General features: G+C 36.3%; 1 protein-coding gene across 3 annotated transcripts in view; it reads right to left on the bottom strand.

The window, feature by feature from the left end:
• The window catches only part of LOC110095242 (BEACH domain-containing protein C2), a 105,723-nt gene that overhangs the window by 36,098 nt on the left and 43,497 nt on the right, over positions 1–26,128 (bottom strand). For 2 of the 3 annotated variants that reach the window (XM_028700115.1, XM_028700116.1), the window contains 6 exons: positions 26,002–26,078; positions 25,824–25,905; positions 11,092–11,418; positions 6,383–7,002; positions 2,759–2,843; positions 64–258 (listed from right to left, as the gene is read on the bottom strand). In XM_028700115.1, coding sequence (XP_028555948.1) covers positions 64–258; positions 2,759–2,843; positions 6,383–7,002; positions 11,092–11,418; positions 25,824–25,905; positions 26,002–26,078 — 1,386 coding nt within the window. The remainder of the gene's footprint in view (positions 1–63; positions 259–2,758; positions 2,844–6,382; positions 7,003–11,091; positions 11,419–25,823; positions 25,906–26,001; positions 26,079–26,128) is intronic. The other variant, XM_028700117.1, reaches the window with a different exon arrangement.

Below are 26,128 nucleotides of genomic sequence, written 5' to 3'. Positions count from 1 at the left end.
ATGAATCCACTTATGCACCGATTTAAATGAAGAAAGCAATAAAACACCGGGTATTGTAGTCACCTCAAGAGGCAATGCATCAGCAGACAAGGCATGATTATCAGCAGTGAGAGGATTTTCAACTTCTGATGAAGTAAGTTCATGAATACCAGCCAAAATGGGTCGCCACCTCCTTAGAACAGCAACAAAAGGAGGTAAAATTGCTTCTAAATACTGTTTTCGAACAGGTTTCCTGTCCCTGTCAATAGCATGCCATACCTGCATCATCAGAATTACATAGTATAATCCTCTTCATATTATTTGTTTATGTGAAAAAGAAACTGTCTAACTAAGAAGCATTTGAGAATAATGCTATTTTCTTGTGTACAATAATAAGCGGTGAGGCACACGCATGGAAAAAGTTGTGACAGACCCTAAACTCCATTTTAGAAAGCAATAAAAAAGCCGTCCCAAACGAAGCCTAAGTGTAACCAACGATAAAAAACTGTAGCCAATCCGTTTATTCAGAGCTTAACGTTACAAATCTCATTAGGAAGAAAAGCAAGAATATTTGAAAAAGAAAGGTTAACTTCAGAATCCACAATTTATCATTTAAGATATGAATATTTGGAAAAAAAAAGAAAATCATTTTTCACATCGTCATGATCCTTTCACAACCCTTTAGTGTGAACTTTATGAATCCCTGTTTGCCATTTGTTCCTTTCAAGAGAAGCATATCAAGTTAGTTATAGCTTATGGAAATCTTCTTTCAGAATTACTAACCACATTTTGGACCATCCCACGTAATTCCTAGTTCATTCAGATTACTTGCTCTGTAATCCGGCAACTTGCTATCCTGCTATGGTTTTTACATTTGGGCAATAACTATAAATTAATTTCTAGAATTTTATCTACAATATATGCTACCACAAAACTCTTGTGTATTCTATCCCACTATCTTCAAGTTCTACAGTATATCCATAGTATATCCATCTTAGCACCTCTATTTATGTTATATTCAACCTGCTATAAATTCATTAACAAATACAGAAGCATCAAGGTCAATAGGTTTTATATTTATCACCAAAGATTTCGTGTAAAGTTGCTTAAACTCAGCCTTCAACCCAGGATTTCACGAAGTCTGAGGATTTTGGATCAAAGTCCTGATGCTAAAAGCTACTACTTTTCACTCGTAAACAATATTTACTTTACTATATCAAATTTCTACCTTAATCATGAGAGGACTTGCCACGCTAAAGTTGATCAATAGTCAAAGCATGGATATAAAAAGCCTTATTCTAGCTCCTTTGACCAGACTATTCCTGAGTGCATGTAGTTTAGTTTTCCTGATATTGAAACAATACATATACGTAAGCCAGAAGAACTGTAAGAGGGTCATAAGAAAAGGTAAGGCTATAGATTTTCATGAATTATATAATAAGTTTGTGCGAAAGAGAACTGAAGATTAATAAAATAGCCACTTAAAGATTCATAAAACAGAACAGGCAAAAGAAGAGAGATTTAAAGACTTTGGTCGTTTTAGGTCTTTTAATAGTGAAGATATTAAAGCATTCTTTTAAGAAATGAAAATAATTGATTGTTTTTTATTTGAAAATTATTGATTTATATAATAGAAGTGGCGTTTACCCATAATATGTTGTTATATTTTCTTTATCGTAATTCTAACTTAATCTTAACATTGATTTGACCTTTATTCTTTTAATTGATTTTCAATTTTTGAATTTTAACAATAAAAAATCAGTCAGTGGGCTAAGCCGGACATACAACTAAAGGAAGACTCGCAAAAAGAGGAATAATTAAAACACAATCTTTCAACTCAATATCAACACTTGATTAGCAGATCAATTAAGCAAGATGTCATAATTCCAACAAAACTCACTAAGATTATTGGAAGAAAAAAATTAGTTGATGTCGCAATGATAAGATTAATACAAGTCTACCAAGTAATGGCTACAAAGCATAACTCACTAGAACAAAAGATCGAGGTAAGTTCAAACTATCAAAAGCGGACATCAAATATTGCCCTTGAGCTTTGAAAATTTGCAGAAGAAAATAAAGAGCATTAAATTGGAGTGTGAAGGCGATTTGAAGGTGTCAGAATGGCTTTCAAAACTTCATTAGAAAGCAAAAAGTCTAATAATTGGTCTAACTCATTAGAAAGCTATAAGTTCATTTGAAAGAGACTATGATTTCATACGCTCTATTGGATATGTGAATATAAATTGTTCTACTTTTGTATATTCTTAGGCTATTGTATTTTTAAGACATAAAGATGGAATTTTGAATAAAACTACTAATACTTGAATAGTACCAAAAAAATTATGTAATTATCCCCTCTCTGGCCCATCTACGCACCCCTCATACCCCTACTTTCCTAGGCATAACAGCCTATCTGGCTTGGCAACATGGACTGAGCATCAACACCATAGCTTGTTCTAAGATAAATTGATTAATGAATGGGATCCGTAAGGGGTCAAACTTAGTCCTGCAAGGCACCACCCACTTATCTAGAAGCTTACGTTCAAAGGTTTGAAATAGGTATTATGATAAATCATAACGAAGTTTTGTCCAATATTAATCCGTTCAATTTTTTATCATAGAATAAGAGTAGATAAATAAAATTATCAGTAAAGAGTTGGAAGTTAAAAAGCCTAGTTTTTCATAAAGTTGTTGTTTTGACTATCATTTATCAATGATTCAATCCAAAGATTTCTAGCATAGAAAAGTAACTTCACGCTAAAAAAAGGAGCATACTAACCTCAGAATACAAAACACAGCATGCAACCAACACGCGTTGTCTCTTGGATTCAGACACTGGCATGTTAAGAAGTGGCCCAAGCACACTGCAAAAGATAAGATTGCCAGAAATTGTTAAAGAAAATAAATGCTTGCCAGCAGAAAGGGTAAGTTTGCCAATTGATGGTAGACACCAATGACTCACTTAGAAATTAGAAGTGGTATTTTTTTTAAGCATAATAGTATTGAACGATAAATTGTGCATAGTCCTTCTTAGGTGTACAGTTTTAGATAAAAAGGCTAGTCAGTAAAATGTAAATTATAAATTTTGGGTACGTACAACTTTACTTGAAATTTTAAGTAAAACTCTATGTTTTATATTGATATTGTGTCTGCTTCTGAAAATTTAATTATGAGAAATAATTTTATGATTAGAATATAATATATGTGCTGCAATAATCTGGACAGATTAGTTTTCTACTCACTTAATCCTAATGAATGTAGTTCAGGATGGGTGGTATGGGAAATGTATATGGCTGGATAATCTATCTCTGCTGCACATTAAGTTGACTAAAAGGAGGTCAAAATGGGTTGTGGTAGAGTTAAGGTTCCATGAAGAATAAAGAATATCTTAAATGTCAATTTCTTCTTGAAAGGCTTTCAAATTATTGAAAAGCAGCCATCAAGCCTTTTTAGCTAAAATCAAAGATACCAAAAAAAGTGAACAAATTGAGTGAAATACCATTTGTGAGAAAGCAGTTACAAATCTATTTAGAAAATTAATCTGGTATACCTCCATTCAGAGAGAACATGTTGCAAAGGCACTATATAGAATAGCAATTAAAGAATTGCAAGAGTTGGGAAGTCAGAATATAAGAATTGCTGAAAAAGATTTTATTAGACCTAATACATCACCATGGGAGCTCTAGTACTTTTTGAAAGGAATAAGGATGAGAATTTCTGAATGTCTATCAACTATAAGGAATTGAAAAGCTCACAATCAAAAATAAATATCAGTTGTCGAGAAATGATGATCAATTTAATCAACTTGAAGGTACTATAATTCTCTCCAAAATTAATTTATGACCCGGTTATCACTAGTTGGGCATTAAAGATGCTGACATAGCTAAAATCTCATTTAGGAGATATAACCATTATGAATTTGTTTTTTGAGTTGATCAATGCTCCAGTTATATTTTTGTGAATCTAACGAACAAAATTTTAAAACTATTTTTTTGTAGATGCAACAACTAATAACTTTCAAAAATGTCTTCCAAATTATCAAATCCAATTTGAAAGTTCCCTAAGATTATATTTACTAATGAATGTAAGAATATAATTATAAATCTCATGATAGTATTTTGTAGACACAATGAAACCTAAATTACCTAATTTTGTTTAAATTGCCTTATTTAATATTTTAAATTGACCAAGTTATATGATAGGACTTCATTATCAAAACAGCACCCAACAATAAAGAAAACAACAACTTACTCCAAATAGATCCAGAAATAACACCAAGAGGTTTGTATTTACTAATCTCCAAACAAAACACCCAAGTATTTAATAAACTCCAAAAAAACCCCCAAAAAAAACTACTGAAAAAAAAAAAAAAAAAAAACTCAACGTAAACCTTAACACTCAATAATATCCCTCCTTAAATAGCCAAATGCTCTAGTAAATTCCCCTTACATCTTTCCAAAAGAGTTTTCCCCCAAAGCCTCTTCTCCGATAGGTGATAAAGGAGGTCATGGGCTCCACCTTGGCAGATGGGCCGCCAGCAGCCGCATCAACACTCCCCTCCCAAAAAGTCACCTTATCCTGAAGCTAGAAAGAAAGAAACTACTTCTAGATCGTATTGCAGGGCTTCCATGTCACCTCATACTATGGTAAATCCTTCCACTTAATCAACGTCCTCCTAATCCCCTTCCCTCCTTGGCGCACTCATTTTACCTCTCAGTGGTTCTACTATCACATTCATATCCTCTAATTGTGCGGCTGGTAGTGTGGGTGGGGTGTGTAGTTTTCAATGGCTCATCTCTGTTATACATGAAAAACGAGATTAATGGCTAAGGTCAGTGGAAATTGTAGGATATGCTACTGTGCCAATGCTCTCCATTACCCCGTAGGGCCCAAAGTATCGTGGGGGGGGAGCTTTTCATTCCTTCTTCAAGCTAAAGTCCTCTATCTATAAGGTTAAATCTTTAGATAAACCTCTTCCCCAACCTCAAACTGCACATCTCTCATGTGTCCATCCGCCTGCTTGTTCATGATTTGTAGTGCTGTCCGTAGATGTTCCTTCAATTCTACCAAAATCTGATCACTTTCTCCCAAGTTCTGTTCCACTGATGACATTGGTGTGTTTTCATGCCCATAATGTATCAGATGAGGTGGATCCCTCTCATATAAGATTTTATATGTCGTTGTCTGAGCTGTTGTATGAAATGAACTGTTTTAAAGAATTCCGCCCAGGTTAACCACTTGGCCCACATCTTTGGTGTATCTGATACAAAGCAATGAAAATAAGTCTCCACATTACAACTCACCTCCTCCGTTAAGCCATCCATCTAGGCATGGTAAGTTGTAATCCGCTTTAGGATAATCCTCTGCATCTTGAATAACTCCCTCCAGAAGTAGCTCAAAAAGACCTTGTTTCGATCGGACATAATGGCCTCGGGTATGTCATGCAAAAAGATCACCTCTATAATGAATGCGACTACCACCAGCATCATAGTGCATGAGTGACATAAGGAAATAAAATGAGCATATTTTCTCAATCTATCTAACACCTCTAGAATCACAGTGAACCCTTCCGATCTAGGTAGTCCCTCAATAAAGTCCATAGTCTCCTCTTCTCACAACTTCTTGAGCAATGCTAAAGGTTATAGAAGACCACCTGAAGTTATAGCCAGGTATTTGAGCCTCGACACACATCACAATTGGCCACCAACTCCAGTAAATCCTTCCAAATACCCACCCAGTATAGCTATGTTGCCAATCTATGATATGTCTTCTAAATTCTATATTAGTGTGCAGCATAGAGAGACAAGTTCATGAATAGGAAGAAGCGGGATCGAGATGAGATGTTGTACGGGAGATCAAGAGGGATCAGGTGAGGCATCTTCCTTCAGCTTCCTATGTTTGTGTGCAGCACAGAGAGACAAAGGAAGAAATGCGAGGGATTCTACATATGGTTCCTGCAAACACGAGCAGAGATAGTTGAATCAAAGGAGCGGTTCCTTCCGTGAAGTTTAGTGAAAACGAAAGGGAGTGTTGTTTGGGGAGCGAATCGGTGTGAGGTGGGCCGCGATGTGGGATGGTTTGAACAGTTGGGATTCATGCAGCTGAAGTTGGGTTTGAGAGGATCAGGTCTGGAGGGGGTTTAGTGGTCAACATCTGCAAAAATTCAGGAAGCAGTGAAAGAAATTTCTACAAGATGTTGTGCACCTCGTCTCAAGGGTGCCAAGCATACCACAAAGATTACATTTCAGTTCAAAAAGTTTTAAATCAATAAAGACTGAATTATAGTGCTTTTATTGCTTCACTAACTTAAACATATCAAGCTAAATAGGACAATTCCCTTTTGGTAATATAGTTGAACAAGAAATATAGGATCAACAGAACAGAAAAGTTTAGACGTTGATACCTCCAAAGTAGATCTGACCGTGGCTTTCTCATTGACAACCGATGACTTTGATCTAAGGATTTTGCATACCCGGCTTGATGACCTAATCCTTCTGATATGGCATCATTTATGTTTGTGGTTCTCACAAATATGTCACCCTCTCCATGATCTTCTTCCCTCATTGAAAGAAGTATCATCCGAAGCATGCAAAAAAAAGGTTGATCACTGTCCAGTAGGTTGTAGAGAGCTGTCAGTCCACCCATACCTGTGCCAGAACCACCACCAATACTATGCCCACTACCAATTCCACTTTCATCTAATAGAAGCGCCTGCAGCATGATCATAGACTTTTTCACTAGTGGAAGTTCTATCCACTTTCCATTTGAGTCCTTCTCAAGAACAGATTTCCATGATTCCCATCCACTTGCCCCAGCTCCAAATGTTGTATTAGATGGAAGACCAACACCATACCACATTCTGCTTCTTTGTTTCCAACTCGCAGCTAGATCTAAAACACAGCTTCCATAAGACACAAAAGCACACCGAACAGAGTCAAAAGGCTCAGCTGCAGCTGCTGCAGCAAAGCGCTCCATTACAGCAGCAGGAACTTGTCCATTTTCATCTGCCTCTAAAGCAAGGACCTATTGATCAACACAATCATAAGAAAAATGAAAAGAAAAAAAAAAAGATAGAAAGCATATAAGGCATATCGAATTAAGAATTGTACTTGCAAAGGTTAGAATTAATGAAAGACTAATAGTTCAATCATGGATGAATTTTCTCATCACCATCAACTTCTGATAACCCTGCATAAACAGTGGTAGCAATGCTTAAAACTTCATAAACTTGTTAAGCTTACTATTAGATAATTTGAAGTTAAGCTCCACCCAATTTTACAATTGCTTCATGGAATAGATCTTATAAATATCAATTAAAGTAAAAAGTATAGGTGTACAATATACGGATAAAAAACTTATACTTAAGGTGATCCTAACACCCAAAGAAAAAACTATAAGCAACGACCATTGATATAGTAAATCAACGAACCTGGTATAAGTGTTTCACGAAGTTCAGGAATTCAACACCAAATAAATAACCTTGAAATGATGAAATCAAGAAATAAATGAAAGCCAACAATCCAACGCAAACTTTAATATCTCAGTAATCAGCTATAGTTACTTAAACAATGATATCTATTCTGCAATCAAACGTTTTACCACAAGAATATGCAGAACAGGACAATCACATGTATACAGTGTGCGTAAAGATGAATAGATGATAACCGTGCTGATTAAACAAGATGCCCTAAATATTTCTAGAGTCAATTCTGCACACCTAAATATTTTCTGCAGGCCCGTGCATATCTTTTAAGATTCCTAAAGCACACTCTTAAAACGATGAAATATTTTCTAAAGACCTCAACCAGTTTTATGATTTCTACACTTCTCTTGACTGCTGAATTTTCCAAGTAGGTCACAGGAAATTCTGTCATCCTATTAACCCCGTCTAATGAGGATTTTTGGTGAAAGTAGATAGGTTCATGGAAGCTAATCAAAACCTTAGATGGCAGTAGTTGAAGGATAAAAGTTAATAAAAAAGTGCTAAGTATTATTCAAAAGTTTTAATTGAAATAATTAACCCATTAAATTGTAGAAAAATTCCACTGTTTTACTAATAAAAATAATCATCTTGCACTGACTATAAATAATATAGGTTGCTGTAACTGATTAGTACTTTTTCCAAGTTGTAGAAGATGACGTTACAGCAAGAAAGATAAGGACAGAAACCTTTAGAATGGCAGAAACGAAGATTTCCATTTCTTTGTAAACTATCATTCAATGCCCTGTTCACATAGAGACTGTGTATTTATAAGTGTATACATGTACAGGTGTAGAACTGTAATTGGCTGAGTTTGTTACAGGCTAACTGTTTGGCATGTGGACATGTGCAGTGCTACCATCTGCACATGAACCGTTGCTAATCTTGCCTCCAAGCATGTGATGAATGTATGAGGTGGTTTTACGTCCCCGCAAACTGACGGTGGAAGACATGTAACTATTAGTTTGGATCTAAGATTTTGAAACCTGGAAGTGGGAAGAGATTTGGTGAAGATGTCAGCAAATTGATCGGTGGTGCTGATAGGTACAACTGTGAGTTCCTCTGAACTAATATGATCCCGTAGCAATGGAAGACATGTTATCGTAGTTGAGCACTGTCGGTTGAGTGTGGAATGTGAAAGTCCAACAGAAGACGCCTGAGCCATATTACCTCTGCTGCGGATGCTGCTGGAGAGCGATATTCTACCTCGGTCTAGGAGCGGGCGACTGTCCGCTGCTTCCTTACTGTCCATGAGATAAGATTGGTTCCAATAAATGTGCATTAGCCGGACGTGGAGCGACGGGTGAGGGGATCAGTTGCCCAATCGACATCGGCGAATGTCGTGAGTGTAAGTTCTATTTTGGAGATGGGAAGGCCATAGCTGGCGATGCCTTTAAGGTATTCGAGGAGGCGTTTAAGTAGGTGATAATGTTGGGACAACGGAAAATGCATGTGCTGGCATAGTGTGTTGACGGCGAAGGCAATTTCCGGTTGGGTTATGGCGGCGTACTGTAGTGATCCGGTAAGTTGTCTATATGTGATGGATCAAAGAGGAGAATGTCAGTTGGTATGGTGGAAGGAGGTTTGGTGAAGGACTGATTTGATATGGGTTTGCACTGGGATAAACCAGTCTGATTGAGAATGTTGTGGATGTAGTTTGTTTGAGAGAGGATAAGCTGGTTATTGTGAGAGGTTATGTGGATGCCGAGGAAGCTGGAAGGAAAGCCAAGGTGTTTGATGTAGAATTTGTTGTTGAGAGAGGATATTATATGTAGAAGATGTTGGGAATTGTTGCCAGTCAAGAGAATGTCGTCGACGTATATTGGAAGGAAGGTAGTGTTTTGGTTTTGGTGTAGAATGAAGAGTGGGGGATCGGATTTGCTGGTATGAAAACCAAGTGAGAGAAGATGAGTAGATAAGGTTTGAAACCATTGGCGGGGTGCTTGTTTTAGACCGTACAGGGATTTTTGAAGTAAGCATACATGAGTGGGAAGTTGAGGATCCTCAAAGCCTTTGGGTTGTTTCATATAGAGAGTTTCGTTGAGGGATCTATGGAGAAAGGCGTTGCTAACATCAAGCTGATGTAACGGCCAGGAATTGGTTAAGGCAAGTGTGAGAAGGACACGGATTGTGGGAAATTTGGCTACATTGCTGAATGTCTCGCTGTAATTCAGGCCATATTCCTGTCGGTGGCCTTGTGCAATGAGACGAGCTTTGTATTTTGAAATGGAGTCGTTGGGATGTCTTTTGGTTTTGTAGGTCCAACAAGAGCCAAGTATGGGTGTATTGGATGGTGGAGGGACTAGGATCCATGTCCCTTGTTGTTGGAGGGCTAAAAACTCACTGCCCATGGCAGAACGCCACTATAGGTGTTTTGAAGCTTCAGCATAATTTGTGGGGTCTGAGTTGTACTTGAGATGATGGTGGAGTTCAAGTATTTTTTTGGGTTTAAGGGACCCAGTTTTATACCTAGTAAGCATGGGGTGAGGTTGGGGAGATTGAACTGTTTGAGTGGAGATGGGTTGTATGGATACTTGGATAGCGGTTGTGGTTGGATTGGGGGAGTAAGAAGTCTGCGAGGAAATACTGAGTGGAGCTGGGGTTGAATGATGAGTAGTTTTTGTGGAGTTGACACTGGAGTCAAGCTGTAGGGGGGAAGGGACTGGAGAGGATTTATCAAGAAATCCTTCATAGTTGTTTGCTTTAAACAACTTAAAGATTTGAGACCTCCACATGGAATAGTTGTCATTGGAAAGCTCTATGGGCACAATGGTTTTGATATTGGATATAAGAAATTTTAGGGATGTGGGAATAGTAATGTCTTCAGATAGAAGTTCTGTAGATGCTTCTTCCGTGTGAGATGAGGCAGACAAAGTTGCCATATGTAAATTCAAGGGCCTGCGAGCGAAATTGGCTCTGATACCATGTAGAGGATGACGTTACAGCAAGAAAGATAAGGACAGAGAAATCTTTAGAATGGCAGAAAGGAAGATTTCCACTTCTGTGTAAACTATCATTCAATGCCCTGTTTACATAGAGACTGTATTTATAAGTGTATACATGTACAGGTGTAGAACTGTAATTGGCTGTATTTATAAGTTCACTTAAGGTGAGCATTCAAAGAAGATTTCAGAAGACCAAAAAAAGGATTCCACATCTTGGTTTCATGCAGATCGCAATGCCACGCCAAAGACAGTACTACAATAGTTGGAGAGGACAAGCACTGTGCATGCAAGTTTTATTACTCCAAGTGCCTGATGTGGGTTTAAGATACATAAGTGAGTTAATTCTAATAACACAGCTATTTAGAAATGGTTCTTAGGATTTTTCATTTTGATAGCTTGTAGATTAAATTAATAATGAAGTGTGCTTAGAACATTACAAAATATTATCATATTTAGTCAACGGATGTGTAGTACGATAGTTTAGGCGTGTGATCTTAACCTTTTTCCTGCCTCGACAAATCTCTAGAGCCTTCTTTTAATTTTAGAAACAAAACAACTCAGAGAAAAGAAACAATTAAAACCAAAAAAATAGCTATAATTAGTTGCCACTTATGAAGCAAAGTGATCAGCATAACAGGATAGCCAGAATGAATTGATAGAACTAAATTCAATGAATAATAGACATACATCAAAAGAAACACCCCCTGCCTGACTAGATATTGATGCCCTACTAGAACCAACAGTGTTGAATGATTCATGGCTTGTGCTTCCTATAGAGTTGGAGTTGACGAGTTTTGCAGAAGAGATTCCGACCGAAGATTGAACACAATCAGCTGCGTGTGAAGAACAGTACCACTGTCCTTGTAACCGCAAATGATCTTCAACAAGCATTAAAATAACGATTGCATTCTCAGCCAAAGCCACAGTAAGTTGTGCGGCATGTTCTGCTTCAACTTTGGCTTCTTGTGGTGAAGCTTTCGCAACACCAGCAGCTGCTGCTGCAACAATTTGAGTCTGCTACAAAACAAAACCTGGATGAAGACATCACGAGAGTACCTTAAAATGCCAACATAAAGATCTAGAGTTCATTCTGTCTTTAAAAGAACAAAAAAATCTGTGATTTTCAGAATCCATAAAGTAATGTAAGATTTAATCCAAATGAAGCAGAAAAAGGAAAATAGATTTGAAGCATTCACCCGAGATAACACTGAGCATTGTCCAGATATTTCATGTAAGGAGAATCTCAATTGTGCCATGGCTACACAACAAGATACCAAAATAATGGTACTCTAGAGATTACTATGAATACCCCCTGCAGTACCTGTACTCATTTATATTTTTGCATATTAAATATTAAAAATATTTATTAATATTGGTCAATTTCACTCAGTAACACCCATTAGTTATACTTTTCATGAAAGCATTTCAGGTATTTTAATAACACAATTCTGGTTTTGATGCCAGGTGCTCAAACGCATGTTATATAGAGTTAACAATCTAAATATGATTGCTAAGAAATGTAAAGAAAATAGTAAAATGCAAGGACATTGGCATATGGATTAAAGATGGTTCTGAGGATGCATGTCGATAAAAGCTCGACAGTTGATGCAAGCAAAAATTTGGAAAAGCCCCAAATTTTTTCAAGCAAAAGACACACGCTTCCTAGGATAAAGAAAATACACGAAATTTTAAAAAATACGATAAATCACAATTTATACGACAAACAACAAACTTTTTAAATAAAACATGACACTTACAACAAAGGACGCCTACAAACAACGCTTACAAACTTTTAAATAAAAGCTTCTAAAGTTGCATTTCTTGAATGAGAACTAAGGTACTGATGAGGTGAATACTTGCAGGAAGAAGAATGAGATTAGAAGCCGCGACGAAGAGTGAAGAAGCTCGCAAGCCTTCCCAAGAAGTAGAAGAAGAAGAAGTGGAACAAACTCTCAAGTTTTTCCAAAAACCCTCAGGTTTTCATGTCCAAAAAACAGCCATATATCATCCTTTTTTCTTTGCACAAACACCTTATATTTATAGGAGAAAAGAGGGCAGCCAAACAGTCCTTTTATCTTAATTAAATCGGTTCCAAAAATCTGTCCAAAAATCAATCCAGATTTAATCCCAAAACAGCACTTGAAAAGCCACCAAAAGGGGCAGTATTCACTCCAAAAACAGCAACCAAATAGCCTTGCAATTATTCCAAAACAGCTCCCAAAAAGACAGCACATGAACCGGGTAAAACAGCCAGGGAAGCAGCCAAAAAGGCGGCACCCCGGGTAGAGGAGCACGTGAAAGCAGCCAGGGAGCAAACCGAAAAGGCAGCATAGGAACCGGGTAGAGGCAACAATGGGAAAGAAGCCAGGGAGCAAACCGAAAAGGTAGCACAGGAACCGAGTAGAGGCAACCACGGGAAAGTAGCCAGGGAGAAAGTGAGGGAATGCAAAGAAGGGGAAGAGGCAAGGTTCTAAACTCCACATAATGAGCTTTAAAGTGCAATAACTCCTCATATTAATGAGCTAAAATTAGTTCAAGCATTAATGAGCTAGAAACAAGTAGTTCTCAAGAATTTAGCTCAAAGCCAAAGCAGACAAGGCCTAATCCGAAAGGCAATCAGCAGCTTTAAAGACCAAAAGAACCCAAGTTGTTTAGAATCCACCCCCTGCCTACATCAACAGTATGATTATCTATAAAGACTCCCATGTATGGACGAGAGAGTTGAATGCTCCATGGATTATCACAAAATCGCAACAAACATACTTTATATAGGCTAGAGTTTCCTCCATTTTTTATCACTTAAAAAAAAGCGCAAACATTATGATTGTCAAACTTAGAACTGTAACACACCCATGCACGTGCTTACTAAGCTACACAAAGAAATACCTACATATTCAAGGCTGTCAAAGGTTGTGCATGAAATTAATTGCATGTGAAAACTTAAAAATGTTAAACAAACTCATGAAAATTAAAATAAGAAGGGACTAGAGTAATAATGAAAGATTTGATGATTAAATTTTTCCCGTTATTCTATTTAAAAAAATTCATAAGAAGCTATACATAAATTGGTGGAGAAACAAATTTGGAAACAATTCTTAATTATGGAATTCAAAATTAACTATGCAACAAAAAATAGAAAGCTATGTCTATGTTATTAGTTCTGTGCGGAATATGATTGTGTTAATCAATCGGGTTGTAGACTCAGAACCTCAAGATTCAAAGGCGAAGCCTAAAAAAATGTTTCAATCTGTACAGCATTACGGCGCTGTATTCTGGAGCATTGTGGCACTCCAAACCCCAGCGCCACGGCACTACGAGCCAAGTTGGAGACTGAGTGGAGCGTTGCAACATTTCAACCCCCAACACGACAATGCTGTGAGTCAGGTTAAGCAATTTTTCTTCCCTCTTATTCTTATTTCACTTGAAGTGCTGCATCCTTTGGATGTTTATAAGTGTGTCCCTTCTCTATTTTCAGGAGATTACAGTATGAAGTGAAAAGAGAGTGTGAGAAGAGAGATCTGTACAGTTTCTCCCAATTTTCATAATGAATTTATTGGTGTTGTGTAGATCTGTTGTTTTTCTAGGTTTCATGTTATTCCACATTATATTCTATGTTATTTTTTCTTCAGTTTAATTTTTTTTCTTTTTCATTGTGTGATTATACTTCCCAACACATGCATTGCTAGAATATTATAGATAGGAACACATGCACTGCTAGATTATTATAGATAGGAAGCAAATATTCACTATTTGTTGGATTATTGCAGATAGAAAATGGTTGTTCACAGATTGTTGGATTATTATAGATGAAAAAAAAAACTATGACATGCATTAGGGATTATTTCAACAGCCGTGAACACTCAATATAGATGACACACTTAAAGCTCGTGTAAACTGCAATGGATATGTGAAGGTTGGTAAAAAATTATTGATCATAGGGAAATTCATAAATATGCATATAACTACATAATTTGAATGCCTTAAAATTTTGTTAGTGTGGGATATGTTTGTAGATTAAGGATGTACTCATAGAAAGCAAAATTAGAATATGTTTTCATTCATGAAAGCCCACTAATAATGAGAAAATAAAAATAAAAAACATCAAACAATCATGTATATTTCAATTGGCCATAATATAACAACTTGTGTATGTTATCTTTAACTTGATACAATAAATAATCAAAATATTGATATCCTTATAATCAAAAAATAATGTTGTGGACTTAGATGCCTTCAACAACGAGCTCTCATCACGACTTATCCTTCACACATTACATGTCATAACAATGATCACGACTTCTCCATCACACACCAGAGGCCACATCAATGCATTTGCTAGCAACCTTCTGTTGCAACTTCCTCTTCTTAGTTGTTAAGACTTCCAAATTTTCGGTATTAGCAGAAGGGAGACAAATGAGACGAAAGCTGAGGGATCAAGAGAGGGAGCAGTACAGCGAGCAAGTGGACTAAGGAGATACAAGATAGCTTTAGCAAGACAAGAGGCCAGGGAGCTCGTGAGGTCTAAGTTTAAGAGAAAACGAGAGAAAGGCGGAGCAGGCTAAGGGTTCAAGGACAAAAGAACAGAGGACGAGAGAAGAGGCAAGGGGTTGTGGATAGTTTTTTTGTTGGGCTAAGGTGACAAATAGACGAGACTCTACCGAAAAAAAAAAAGACTTCTCACAACAATACAAGTACAAGGCTGGGATTTTTAGGTATTACAAATATTAAGGACTTGATTTTACAATTTTTTTAGTTTTAATAAAATAATAATAATAAACTAAATAACATGTGTATTGACCTTTCTCTCAAATTCTTATCATTCAGGAGATTCAAATTTCGTATGTCACCTCATATGTAAGTAAATATTTTGCATTTTCCACGTGTGACATCCTGAGCAATATAGACATCCTTTCCAGATATTTTTGACAATCTAAACATGCTGATGCAATATGTTTGGCGAAACAAACAAACATTAAGTACTTTTAATTGCGATTGACGCATTTCAAATCAGGCTTGCGATATGTCACATATGTTGTTGGCCATTTTTTATAAGTTTGAATGAATTGAAACATGGTTTACATACATAGGTCAAAAAATGCCACAATGGATATAATGTGTGCCTAATGTCAATCATATTTTTTGCAAACTAGTTAATCCTGTGAATCGTCAAAAATTTGCTTGGATGTCACTCAAAAGGCTTGACTTTACAACTCTTCAATAATTTGATTGGAAATCATGCTGAGAGTTGAGCTTTGTGGATATCTAAGAATTTGATTGGATGTCATGATGAGAACTTGATTTTACAGATATCCAAGAATTTGATTCTATTGCATGCTGAGATCTTGACTTTATAGATTTTTGAAAGTATTCATGAATATCTATGGAGCAAGTTGAACATTAATATGTACCCATACATTTTTTTTTTCAATTAATTTTAATTAACAATATGTAGCCATACATACTTGTAAATAACCTTTGGTTAAGATTACATCTTGTCTCTAGGGACTTTGATGAAGACTGACAATTACTTCTAGGTATAAGCAAATATGACCTTAAGATTAGGTATGAAATTTGAATTTCCTTGGCTCAGCTACAATAGCATGTTGAGCAAATGAAGTTTGCAATCCTTTGTACATTACAGAATTGATGATGATAACTTTTTTTTTTTTTTTGCAAATTTAATATTTGGGGTATCTTCTTCCTGAATTTTTTTCTTTGGAGAACCTGATGATCTCGTTTTAAGAATTTTGAAGTTTGAAGTTTCTTCTATCTTACGCATTGTGTTGAATGGACTTAGCGAAGGATTGAACAGATTTATCATTATTAATATGTCAGGAGAAATAACCATGCCTTATGTCCTATGATTTTTGTTTAGATAGACATAATGAAGGATGTGTGCCAGTCTATTTTAACATGATGAAGGATATATGCCAGTAACTTATCCCTTGAGGCTTGTACGAAGTCGATGGCAATGAATCTTCGGTCCAATGCCTAGTGCCTTGGTAGATCTATCAAGAATTCCTTTGGTTCAGCATCAGACTTTGAACGAACTTTAGGATTACTTCTACAGTCATGTGCTTTCTACTTTGTCATACTTAATGAAGAAGAAAATGTTCCTTCGATCTTTGTTTATGCTTTTTAGACTGGTGAAAGGAATTGAATATTTTAATTTGATGATGATGCTAACTCGGCTTAATGCCTTCTTGAGTAAAGATCATTGCATAAGCTTTTCTTGATATTTCGGTTTATTGAGAAAATCTCTTCGATGTGGGCCACTTGAAGTTATCAAATCAAATATACTGAAATTTGTCTATTCTTATCATCAAACTAACAAAATAAGGGCTTCTCTACTATGGCTTGTCTTATAATTTTTTAGTAAGAGAAGCTAACAATTATTTAGTCATATTTAGATGTATTGATTCTGACCTTTAAGACCCCAGTCAAGTCTTAGACTTGAGCTGGGGACTTTTGCTTTTCTAACTTGATCGCTTCAAATTTAACTCATATTCTGTAGCTTCCAAGATCCTGAAACTTATATATTGTGCGCTTCGAAAATTCACGCCCCAGCCTGATGAGGACATCTACAGGAGATTCTAGCATGAGGAGACATCGAAGATCTACGGCTATGCTCGCAGTTTTTATTTTTTATTGATATATTGTAATTTTATTATTTTCCGTGTTCTTTGTAATGGGTTGGAGAGAAGGCTAAGGAAATTGATAGTTTAAGATTTAAAATTTGGTATTCGGGTAGGAGTCGTATTAGAAATGGTGCAGGTGTTATTATAGATAAGAGTTTGAAGGATAATGTTATAAAAATTAATAGGATTGGAGTTAGAATTATAGCTTTAAAGAATATTGTTGATGATAAGATTGATAATATTATAAGTACATATGCTCCTCAAGTAGAGGTTTGGATATGAGTTTTAAATTAAATTTTTGGTATGACTTAGAAGAATTATTACAAAAGATACCTCTAGAAGAATGAGTTTTTATTGGAGGAGATTTAAATGGACATGTTGGTAGAGAGGTAGATGATTTTAAAAGCATTCATGGTGGCTATGGTTTTGGAACAACAAATGAAGGTGGCAAAACCATTTTAGATTTTTGTTTAGATTATAATTTTTCAATTGCTAATACATTATTTAAGAAAAGAAATGAGCATCTTATCACTTATAAAAATGGATATAGTACAACCCAAATTGACTATTTTCTTATAAGAAAATTAGATCGTTTAGATTGCAAAGATTGTAAAGTTATTCCGAGTGAAAATTTATGTACACAACATCGATTATTAGTTTTGGACTTTAAGATAAAAGGGCAGATAATAAAAAATAAAGTAAAACGATATTTTAGGATTAGATGGGGCATTTAAAGAATATTAACAAAAATATTTTTGAGAGTAAGATTTTAGATCTTAAGATTCTGTCTGTGCATAATGATGCCAATATTATGTGGAAAAAAAGTGGCTTGTGATATTAAGAATATTACAAAAGATGTACTTGGAGTTTCAAAGGGAAAAGCTCCTGATAGTAAAAATAGTTTGTGGTGGAATCCAAATGTGCAAGAAAAGATAAAAAATAAGAATATTTGTTATATAAATTGGTTTAGATGTAAAAATTATGATCATTGGGAAAAGCTATAAAGAGGCTCGTAAGAAATCTAAGAAAGCTACTTGCAATGCAAAGAGTTTAGCTTTTAATGATTTATATAATAGATTAGATACTAAAGAAGGAGAAAGATATATGTATAAGTTAGCCAAACAAAGAGATAAGAGTATCAAGGATTTAGTTCAAGTGAAGTGTATTAAGGATTGATGTAGACAAGGAATATAGGGGACCCTATATTTCTTGAACACAAAAGACACACGAGAAGAAAACTGACAAAATGAGTAGAACTTAAAACAAACTTAGTTAAATAAACTCAAACGACTCAAGACTTGACAAACACAACAAAATATGCTAGGAGATTTTAAAGAAATAAAGAAACTTAAAAAAGACGCTATCCTCAAACAACCGTCAGAGCGGGTTCCTCACATGCATCGAATTTGTAGGTTAAATAAGTAAAGTGCATAGAACTAGCAAACCGATGGTCCACCACAGCAAGATTGGTCAATTTCTTCAACAGATGCTTCAAATCAACTCTGATACGACACCCTAAAGTTGCTTTACTTTGAGAAGAAGGATACAGATGGAGTGGCACTTGCGGAGAGACGAAAGAGGTTAGAAGCCCGAGAAGAAAGGGTGGAAAGAGCCCGCAGGATTTCCGGAGGGGATGAGAAAAGAAGGTTGGAAAGAGCCCGCAGGATTTCCGAATAAACCCACAGGTTAATAGCAAATATGCTCACAAATATCAACTCCCTTCCTTCACAACATTTTCTCATATTTATAGGCAAGAGAGAGGAATGCTAAGAGCCACATGTCTTTAATTTTCATTAGAACCAAAGCATAAAAGGCATAGAAAACTTCCCCCAAAGTTTACGGATAAACACCCAAACCAGGAACCAAAGAGGCAGTTAGCAGACCGAGAATTTCAAAGCAGCAAAGCCACAGATTTCGGAAAAACAGCCAGCACCTCACGGAACCAAGGAGCCAGCACCTTGGAAGCTAGCAGGCCGTGAGTTCAAAGCAGCAAAGCCACGGGAAATTACATCCTAGTTCGGAATTCAGCCCCTCTTAAAACCAGAACAGGAATCCAAGGAGTCCATGTCTCGGTAAGCAAACAGCCCGCTAGAATCCAAAGCAACACAGGCTCGGGAAACCATCAAAGCACGAAAAAAAATAGTGGTTGGCCGAACTCCCAAGAGTTAAAGCACATTTATTATAAAGTCTAATGCTTTGAATTCATCCACCATTTAAAAAGTAAGCCACGTTTCTCCAAGAGACAAGAAGAAAAGGGGAAGGGACAAGGCCACTCCAAAAGTAAAAGTTAAACTTCATAATGATGTACCTTTTAAAGAATATTAACAAAAATATTTTTGAGAGTAAGATTTTAGATCTTAAGATTCTGTCTGTGCATAAGGATGCCAATATTATGTGGAAAAAAGTGGCTTGTGATATTAAGAATATTACAAAAGATGTACTTGGAGTTTCAAAGGGAAAAGCTCCTAATAGTAAAAATAGTTTGTGGTGGAATCCAAATGTGCAAGAAAAGATTAAAATACACTACCTACCATGATCATTGGATGATTTCCCATCATTGGATAGCTAAAAAAGAAAAGAAAACAAAATACACTACTGTTCAAATAAAATAAAAAATACATAATCCTTGATTTCATCAAGGATGAAGAACAAAAAGTATTTTTCTTAGAATATGATATTCAACAATGATGGAAGAGGTATTTTGCTAAATTTTTTAATGAAGAATGTGAAAATATGATTGACTTTAGTGACTTTATCACCCCAAATAAAAATAAAGATTTTTGTTTTTATCGACGTATAAGTAAAATCGAAGTTAGATAAGCTTTAAAGAAAATGAAGTGTGGAAAAGCTGTTGGACCTGATGATATTCCAATAGAGATAGGAGAATGCTTAGGAGATGAAGGAATTTCTTGGCTTACTAAATTTTTTAATACTATTTTGAAGACTAAAAAGATGTCAGATCAGTGGAGAATGAGTGTGTTAATTTTTATTTTTAAGAATAAAGGTGATGCACAGGAATGTGCGAATTATAGAGGAATTAAGTTAATGTGTCATACTTTAAAACTATGGGAGCGAGTTATGGAGCATAGGTTGAGGCGTGATACTAATGTTTCTCAAAATCAATTTGGATTCATGCCGAGTAGGTCTACTATTGAATCCATACATTTATTGAGAGGTTTGATGGAGAAATATTGAGAGAATAAGGAGGATCTACATATGATATTTATTGATTTAGAGAAAGCATATGATAAAGTTCCAAGAGAAGTGCTACGGAGAGTTCTTGAAAAGAAAGGAGTTAATAATGCTTATATTCAAATCATTAAAGATATGTATGCAGGAGCTATTACTTGTGTTCAAACACAAGGTGGTTTGACCAAGTATTTTCCTATTTCGGTTGGATTACATCAAGGATCAGTCTTAAGTCCATATCTTTTTGCTTTAGTCATGGATGTCCTCACTAGACATTTGCAAGAGGATGTACCTTGGTGCATGCTTTTTGCTGATGATATTCTTCTTGTTGATAAGACTAGAGAGGGAGTTGAAGGTAAACTTGAATTATGGAGGTCAACTTTAAAGTCTAAAGGATTTCGCTTGAGTAGATCTAAAACTGAATATATAGAGTGTAATGTTAGTGGAAATAGACCTCGTGAGAGGATTGTGACTTTGGGCGATCAAGTCATTAATAAGAGTACACATTTTAGATATCTTGAATCTATTGTTCAGAGTGATGGTGAAATTGATGGGGATATTATCAACAGAATTCAAGTTGGATGGTTGAAGTGGAAAAATGCATCGGGCTTATTGTGTGATAGAAAAGTCCCCCTCAAACTTAAGGGAAAATTCTATAAGATGGTGGTTAGACCTGCAATGCTTTATGGTGTCGAATGTTGGCCATTAAAAGAGAAGCATAATACTAAGTTAAGTGTTGCAGAGATGAGGATGCTTAGGTGGATGAGTGGCTTGACCATTAAAGATAGCATACGAAATGAGCATATACGTGAAAAGGTTGGAGTAGCTCCAGTGGAAGATAAGATTAGAGAGAGTCGCCTTAGATGGTTTGGTCACATTAAACGGAGGCCTTCCGATGACCCGGTTAGGAAAGTTGATGTATTAGATTTGACTTATGTTAAGAAAGGTAGAGGTAGACCTAAAAAGACTTGGTTAGAAAATATTAGAAATGATCTTTTTTTATTAGATTTAGATGAGAATTTGACTTTTAACCGGACACAATGGCGAAAAAGGATTCATGTAGCCGACCCCACGTAGTGGGACAAAGGCTTGATGTTGTTGTTGTTGTTGTTTCCATTTTTACCCTCACTTGAGGGACTAGATGCATGTAACCCCAAGGGGTAATTTGGTCTCTTGTTTTGTTCTTGTATGGGGGCCTATTTATAGTCATCTTTTCCCTCTTATGAGGTTAATGGATGATTATTAACGAAAATTTAGCTTTCTTATTCTTGATCTCTTTATGAGTTCTTAAGAGGTGAAACCCTAGGAGAGAGCCACGCATCACCCGTCAGCCACTGGTGGATTCCAAGACTCGCGGTTAGTATTCATAGTATTTTCTTATCCCTACTTCATTTTCCCTACATCCGACCACCTCTTCTTCCCCAAACATCTGCCGGCAACTTTAAGTCCTCAAGCCGCCAACCAGCTTCACCCGCCGAATCTTCCTCCCTCCGCCTCCCCTATTCACCACCGCCGGCCTTCCTACTCTCCATCTTCAAACCGCCACATCCAAAGCCCAAACCCTAGTCAGCCGCCGGCCTTTCCCCCCCCCCCAACCCCCCCAATGGATCCAATTTCGATTGTTTGCTTCTTTCCAAAATAGAGCATGAAGATTATGAGGGAAATCCAATTCAAAATCTGATCTCAAATTTAGATTTTGAATTTTTTCCTAAATCGACATAATCTATATTAGGAAAGTGTTCAATTCTTGGATCTAAATTTAAACTGAAATTAAGAGGAATATTTGGCCCATTAATCCCTCCTAATTTTAGACAAGATCATTTAGGAAACTCATCCAATCAATCCCTAATCCAAGCATGCCGCCGGCCCTACTTGCCCATCTTGCCTTTCTTTCCAATTCTCTTCTAAGGAAAAGATTGAAGACTTACCTAATTTAGATCATCTTAGATTTGGAAAGAATTCAAATTTCAAATTCAAATTTATTTGAATTAGAATACTTTCCTAAAATAAGATTAATCTAATTTAGATACTTTCCAAACTTCTCTAAATCTGAAGTAATTAGAGATTCTCCCCTAATTCTTCTTCCTTAATTAGTATTCTAAGTTTGGAAAGAAATCTTAAACTCCCCAATTAAATCCTCATGCATGGCCGGCCCACCTTCTCTTTCCAATCCAAATAAACCCCAAAATTCCCTCCCATTAATTCCCTATCCACTCCAATTATGGCTGCCACCCCCTCCTACCTAATTAAATTACTTCCTTAAACCCTCCAATCACGCCTCCCTCTCCGGCCCTAGAGATTCCTGCAAGCCGTTCACGAAATTCCAGCAAAGTGCCTTGCTGTCCAGCAGCCTTGGGAGTCACAATTTGCTGTCTTGAAACTCCTTACAACCTATAGCAGTTGTCCAAGGCTTCTCTAAGCCTTATAGTTTGCTGTCCAGATTTCTGGACAAATTCTATAAGCTGTCCAGAACTTTCCATTGTCAACACTGCTGTCCAGAACTCCAGAGATTGGGAAAACTGCTGTCCAGAAAATTCCTACGCCTCTACCTGCTGTCCAGCCTCCCAAGTCTGTCCAGCCTCCCAAGAGACTGACGTATGCTGTCCAGAGATGTTAGTTTGCTGTCCAAAGAATCCAACCCAAGTTAGCTTGTTGTCCACTCTCTCTCAAGCACTTAAACAACCATACCGGAGCTCTGTATCTTCTTTCTTTGGATAAACTCTCTCCGACCCATTTATCTTCGTAGTTGACTCTCAATTGTTGTCTTAGTAGATTCATGAAGATAGTGTCAATGTTCCTCCGCTAAAGCTTAGTAAGTTAGAGAGTTGAGAGAGGGAACCTTTGCATAGTGACTAATCTTATTGTTAGCATAGGGATTTACTTGAAACCCTTCCATGTATGCAACGTTAGATTAATTAACTAAATTAGGATCTTAACTCCTACGCATGTGATTTGGCCTAAACTTATTTTATCACCTTATTGTTTTATCTTAGCGTTTAAGTCAACATGAGTTTTATTTAATATTATTCTCTAAATATTAAGCGTGCAAATTCCTTAATCTAATCATCTTTGCATGTACGTTCTACATCACAGCCTCTCCGCTCCTTTTCATGACAAGGAGAATTTTAATGAGTTTAGGTTCCAGGATAGATTTTCAGAAGGCATATTGTGTTTTTAGATAAGACACTACCCAGAGATTTCGCCCTCATTTTGCGAGGACAGTATGATCTAAGTTATGGTTTCCTATAGGCGCAAGCCCCTATAGTTAACTACTCCTCCCGATAAATAGAAAGAAATTTTGATTAAGATTAATCGTGAGATAGGCACTGAGCACTCAGCGTATAGAAGCAGCAACTTTAGATATTTTAAAATTGAAATTTTGGAGATTTTTAATATTTGAAATTCATCACCATAAACTTAAAACAAGTGATGGGAGAATGATGATGGGCCCGATCAAAATCCTATGGTTCCTTCATCCCGGGCTATCATGGTCTCTGGTCTACTTAGTCAAAGGAGATAGTTAATCCAACCTAGCAAAAAGAATCTTGTCGGTAGCCATGTGTTGCTTCGTCCAAGAATATGTTATAGACCTGAGGTGAATATTTGCCTAAGTGGTGAATTTAGGTCAACCTTAGCTAACAAATGGCTATATATTTTATAGGATACACCCTATAATTCATTACTCAATGAGCTTTTATCCATTAGAAAACATACGTGCTTTGCTTGTGACCATAATACAGTGGTATCATTTTGTAATAAAATCACTCGATCAGAAAACACATGTCACGACTCTATTGGCGATGAATCAATTGAGAATGAATTGAAGTAAAACATTCACAAGACATCTACTCTTTTCGAGCTGAATTTATTCTTCAATTCATCATTCTCGCCAAACTGATGGGAAGCGTGGATGGATTTTAGTTTTAAGTTTTTTGTGATTAAATTTTCATTTAAATGTTTAGAATTTGATAAATATTAGATTTTGAAATTTAATAGGCTTTGAGGATTGACCCCTCTGGTTAAGATTCACTTTCAACATTACCATCATTGGGGTGACGTCAAAGTCATTTTAAATATTTATATTTTCATTAAGGTTCATGGGCATTTTGAAATGCAATGTCCCCTCTAGTTGATATCTTGTCAAGAAGGCCATCATCAGAGTAATGTTGAAATCACTTCCATCATATTTATATTTTTTTAGAAATTTTGGAGGGATCTTAAAAGTTTGGGATTCTTTCGATTGAGATTTTATGTCAACATGGTTATTGTCAGGAAGCTTGGGCATTTTTAGCAAATCTACGAAGCCTTCTTAGATCTTGCATTTAGGAAAAGATCGAAGCACATGCGGAGGATATTTTAGTATATCAAACCTATCGTATAGATGTTTGAATACTTTTAAAGAATCCGCGAATGCATTATAGGAGCTAAATATATAGATTGTGTGACCGCAAGTCACATTGATGCCTTCCCTAATGACCTCCTTTCATAAACTCATATTCATTGTCATCGGGAGCTTTAGGAAATTGGATAACAACAAAAGGGGTGTAGAGGAGAGGAAAAGCTGGGGGGATTGAGAGAAGGAAAAGTGGGGTTGGCAGGTGGACAACAGAGATGCAAGATCCCATGAGGAAGATAAGAGGTTAGGGTAATCATGCATTTTGAGAAGAGAAAAAGAGAGAGAAAGGCAGAGCGGACAAAGGGATTGGGAATAAGAGAATAGGGGAAGAGAGATAACAAGCAAGGGGCTGTGAGAAGTTTTAGGCAACAAAGGGGTTGGAAATAAGAGAATAGGGGAAGAGAGATAACAAGCAAGGGGTTGTGAGAAGTTTTAGGCATTTCATCTCTTTTTTGTGAGAGGGACAAAACTCCAAATGGCATAGAAAAGACTCCTTACGGCATGCCAAGTACAGAGCTTGGGATTTTAAAATATGACAATTACAAGGGATTTGATTTATAGGATTTTTTTAATTTTTAATAAAAATAATAAAAAATTAATTAACATGTATACTGACCTTTCTTCGCACATTTCAAATTTTCTATGATCACCACCATGCAAGTAGATTTTTTTTAATTTTTCACATGTGGTGATCTAAACAATATGGGCATATTTTATAGCTATTTTCGAAGTTCCAAACAAGTCAGCACAATACATTTTGCTAAATGAGAAAAGATTAAGTACTTTTGATAGAGGTCGAGACATTTTGAACCAAGTTTGCATAACTTCTCATCTGTCGTCCTCCATTTTCATTATATTTAATAGAATTCAGTCATGGAATGCATAAGGAGGTCAACACTCAACATTGCAATTAGTGCAAAGCTTGTGATGATTCCAGAGCATGCCGAACATGAAGTTAGAATCAAATACAAATGCATTCTTGAAGAAAGACCTTGAAACTTTAGCGTGAGACAAATAGTAGCTTTATTGGATCTATTTGTGCCGAACAAGAAGTTAGAATCAAATACAAATGCATTCTTGAAGAGAGACCTTGAAACTTTGGCGTGAGACAAATAGTAGCTTTATTGGATCTATGTGCAACTGAATTTTAAGAGTTCAAAATCAAAAGCTTAAACTCCAAAAGAAATTTAAATTACCTGAGCTGCAAGCTCCCAAGCAGCAAAATCTAGCAAGCCACCCAAGAGCCGTCTTCGGAATATAGGCAATGCCTCTTCACGCCTTCAATCAAGCATTGTTGAGTTTGAGTGGAGCAATGAGCATATAAGTTGATTGATGTGAATTTCAGGGAAGAATTTTTCCTCAGATCAAGCATACCTTAGGCGCAACTCACCCCTGCTGGATCCTCCAATCATAGAGAGCCATTCTGCACAATGAATTGTTGCCTCTACATCCTACAAAAAGAAAGGGGTTTGAATAAAATGTTCAGCACAAACCAATATAT

This window comes from Dendrobium catenatum, unplaced genomic scaffold, assembly GCF_001605985.2.
Source record: "Dendrobium catenatum unplaced genomic scaffold, ASM160598v2 fragScaff_scaffold_1449, whole genome shotgun sequence".
Classification (NCBI taxonomy): Eukaryota; Viridiplantae; Streptophyta; class Magnoliopsida; order Asparagales; family Orchidaceae; genus Dendrobium; species Dendrobium catenatum.
Note: the sequence above shows the minus strand (reverse complement) of the source record. Positions and strands in the feature narration are given on the sequence as shown.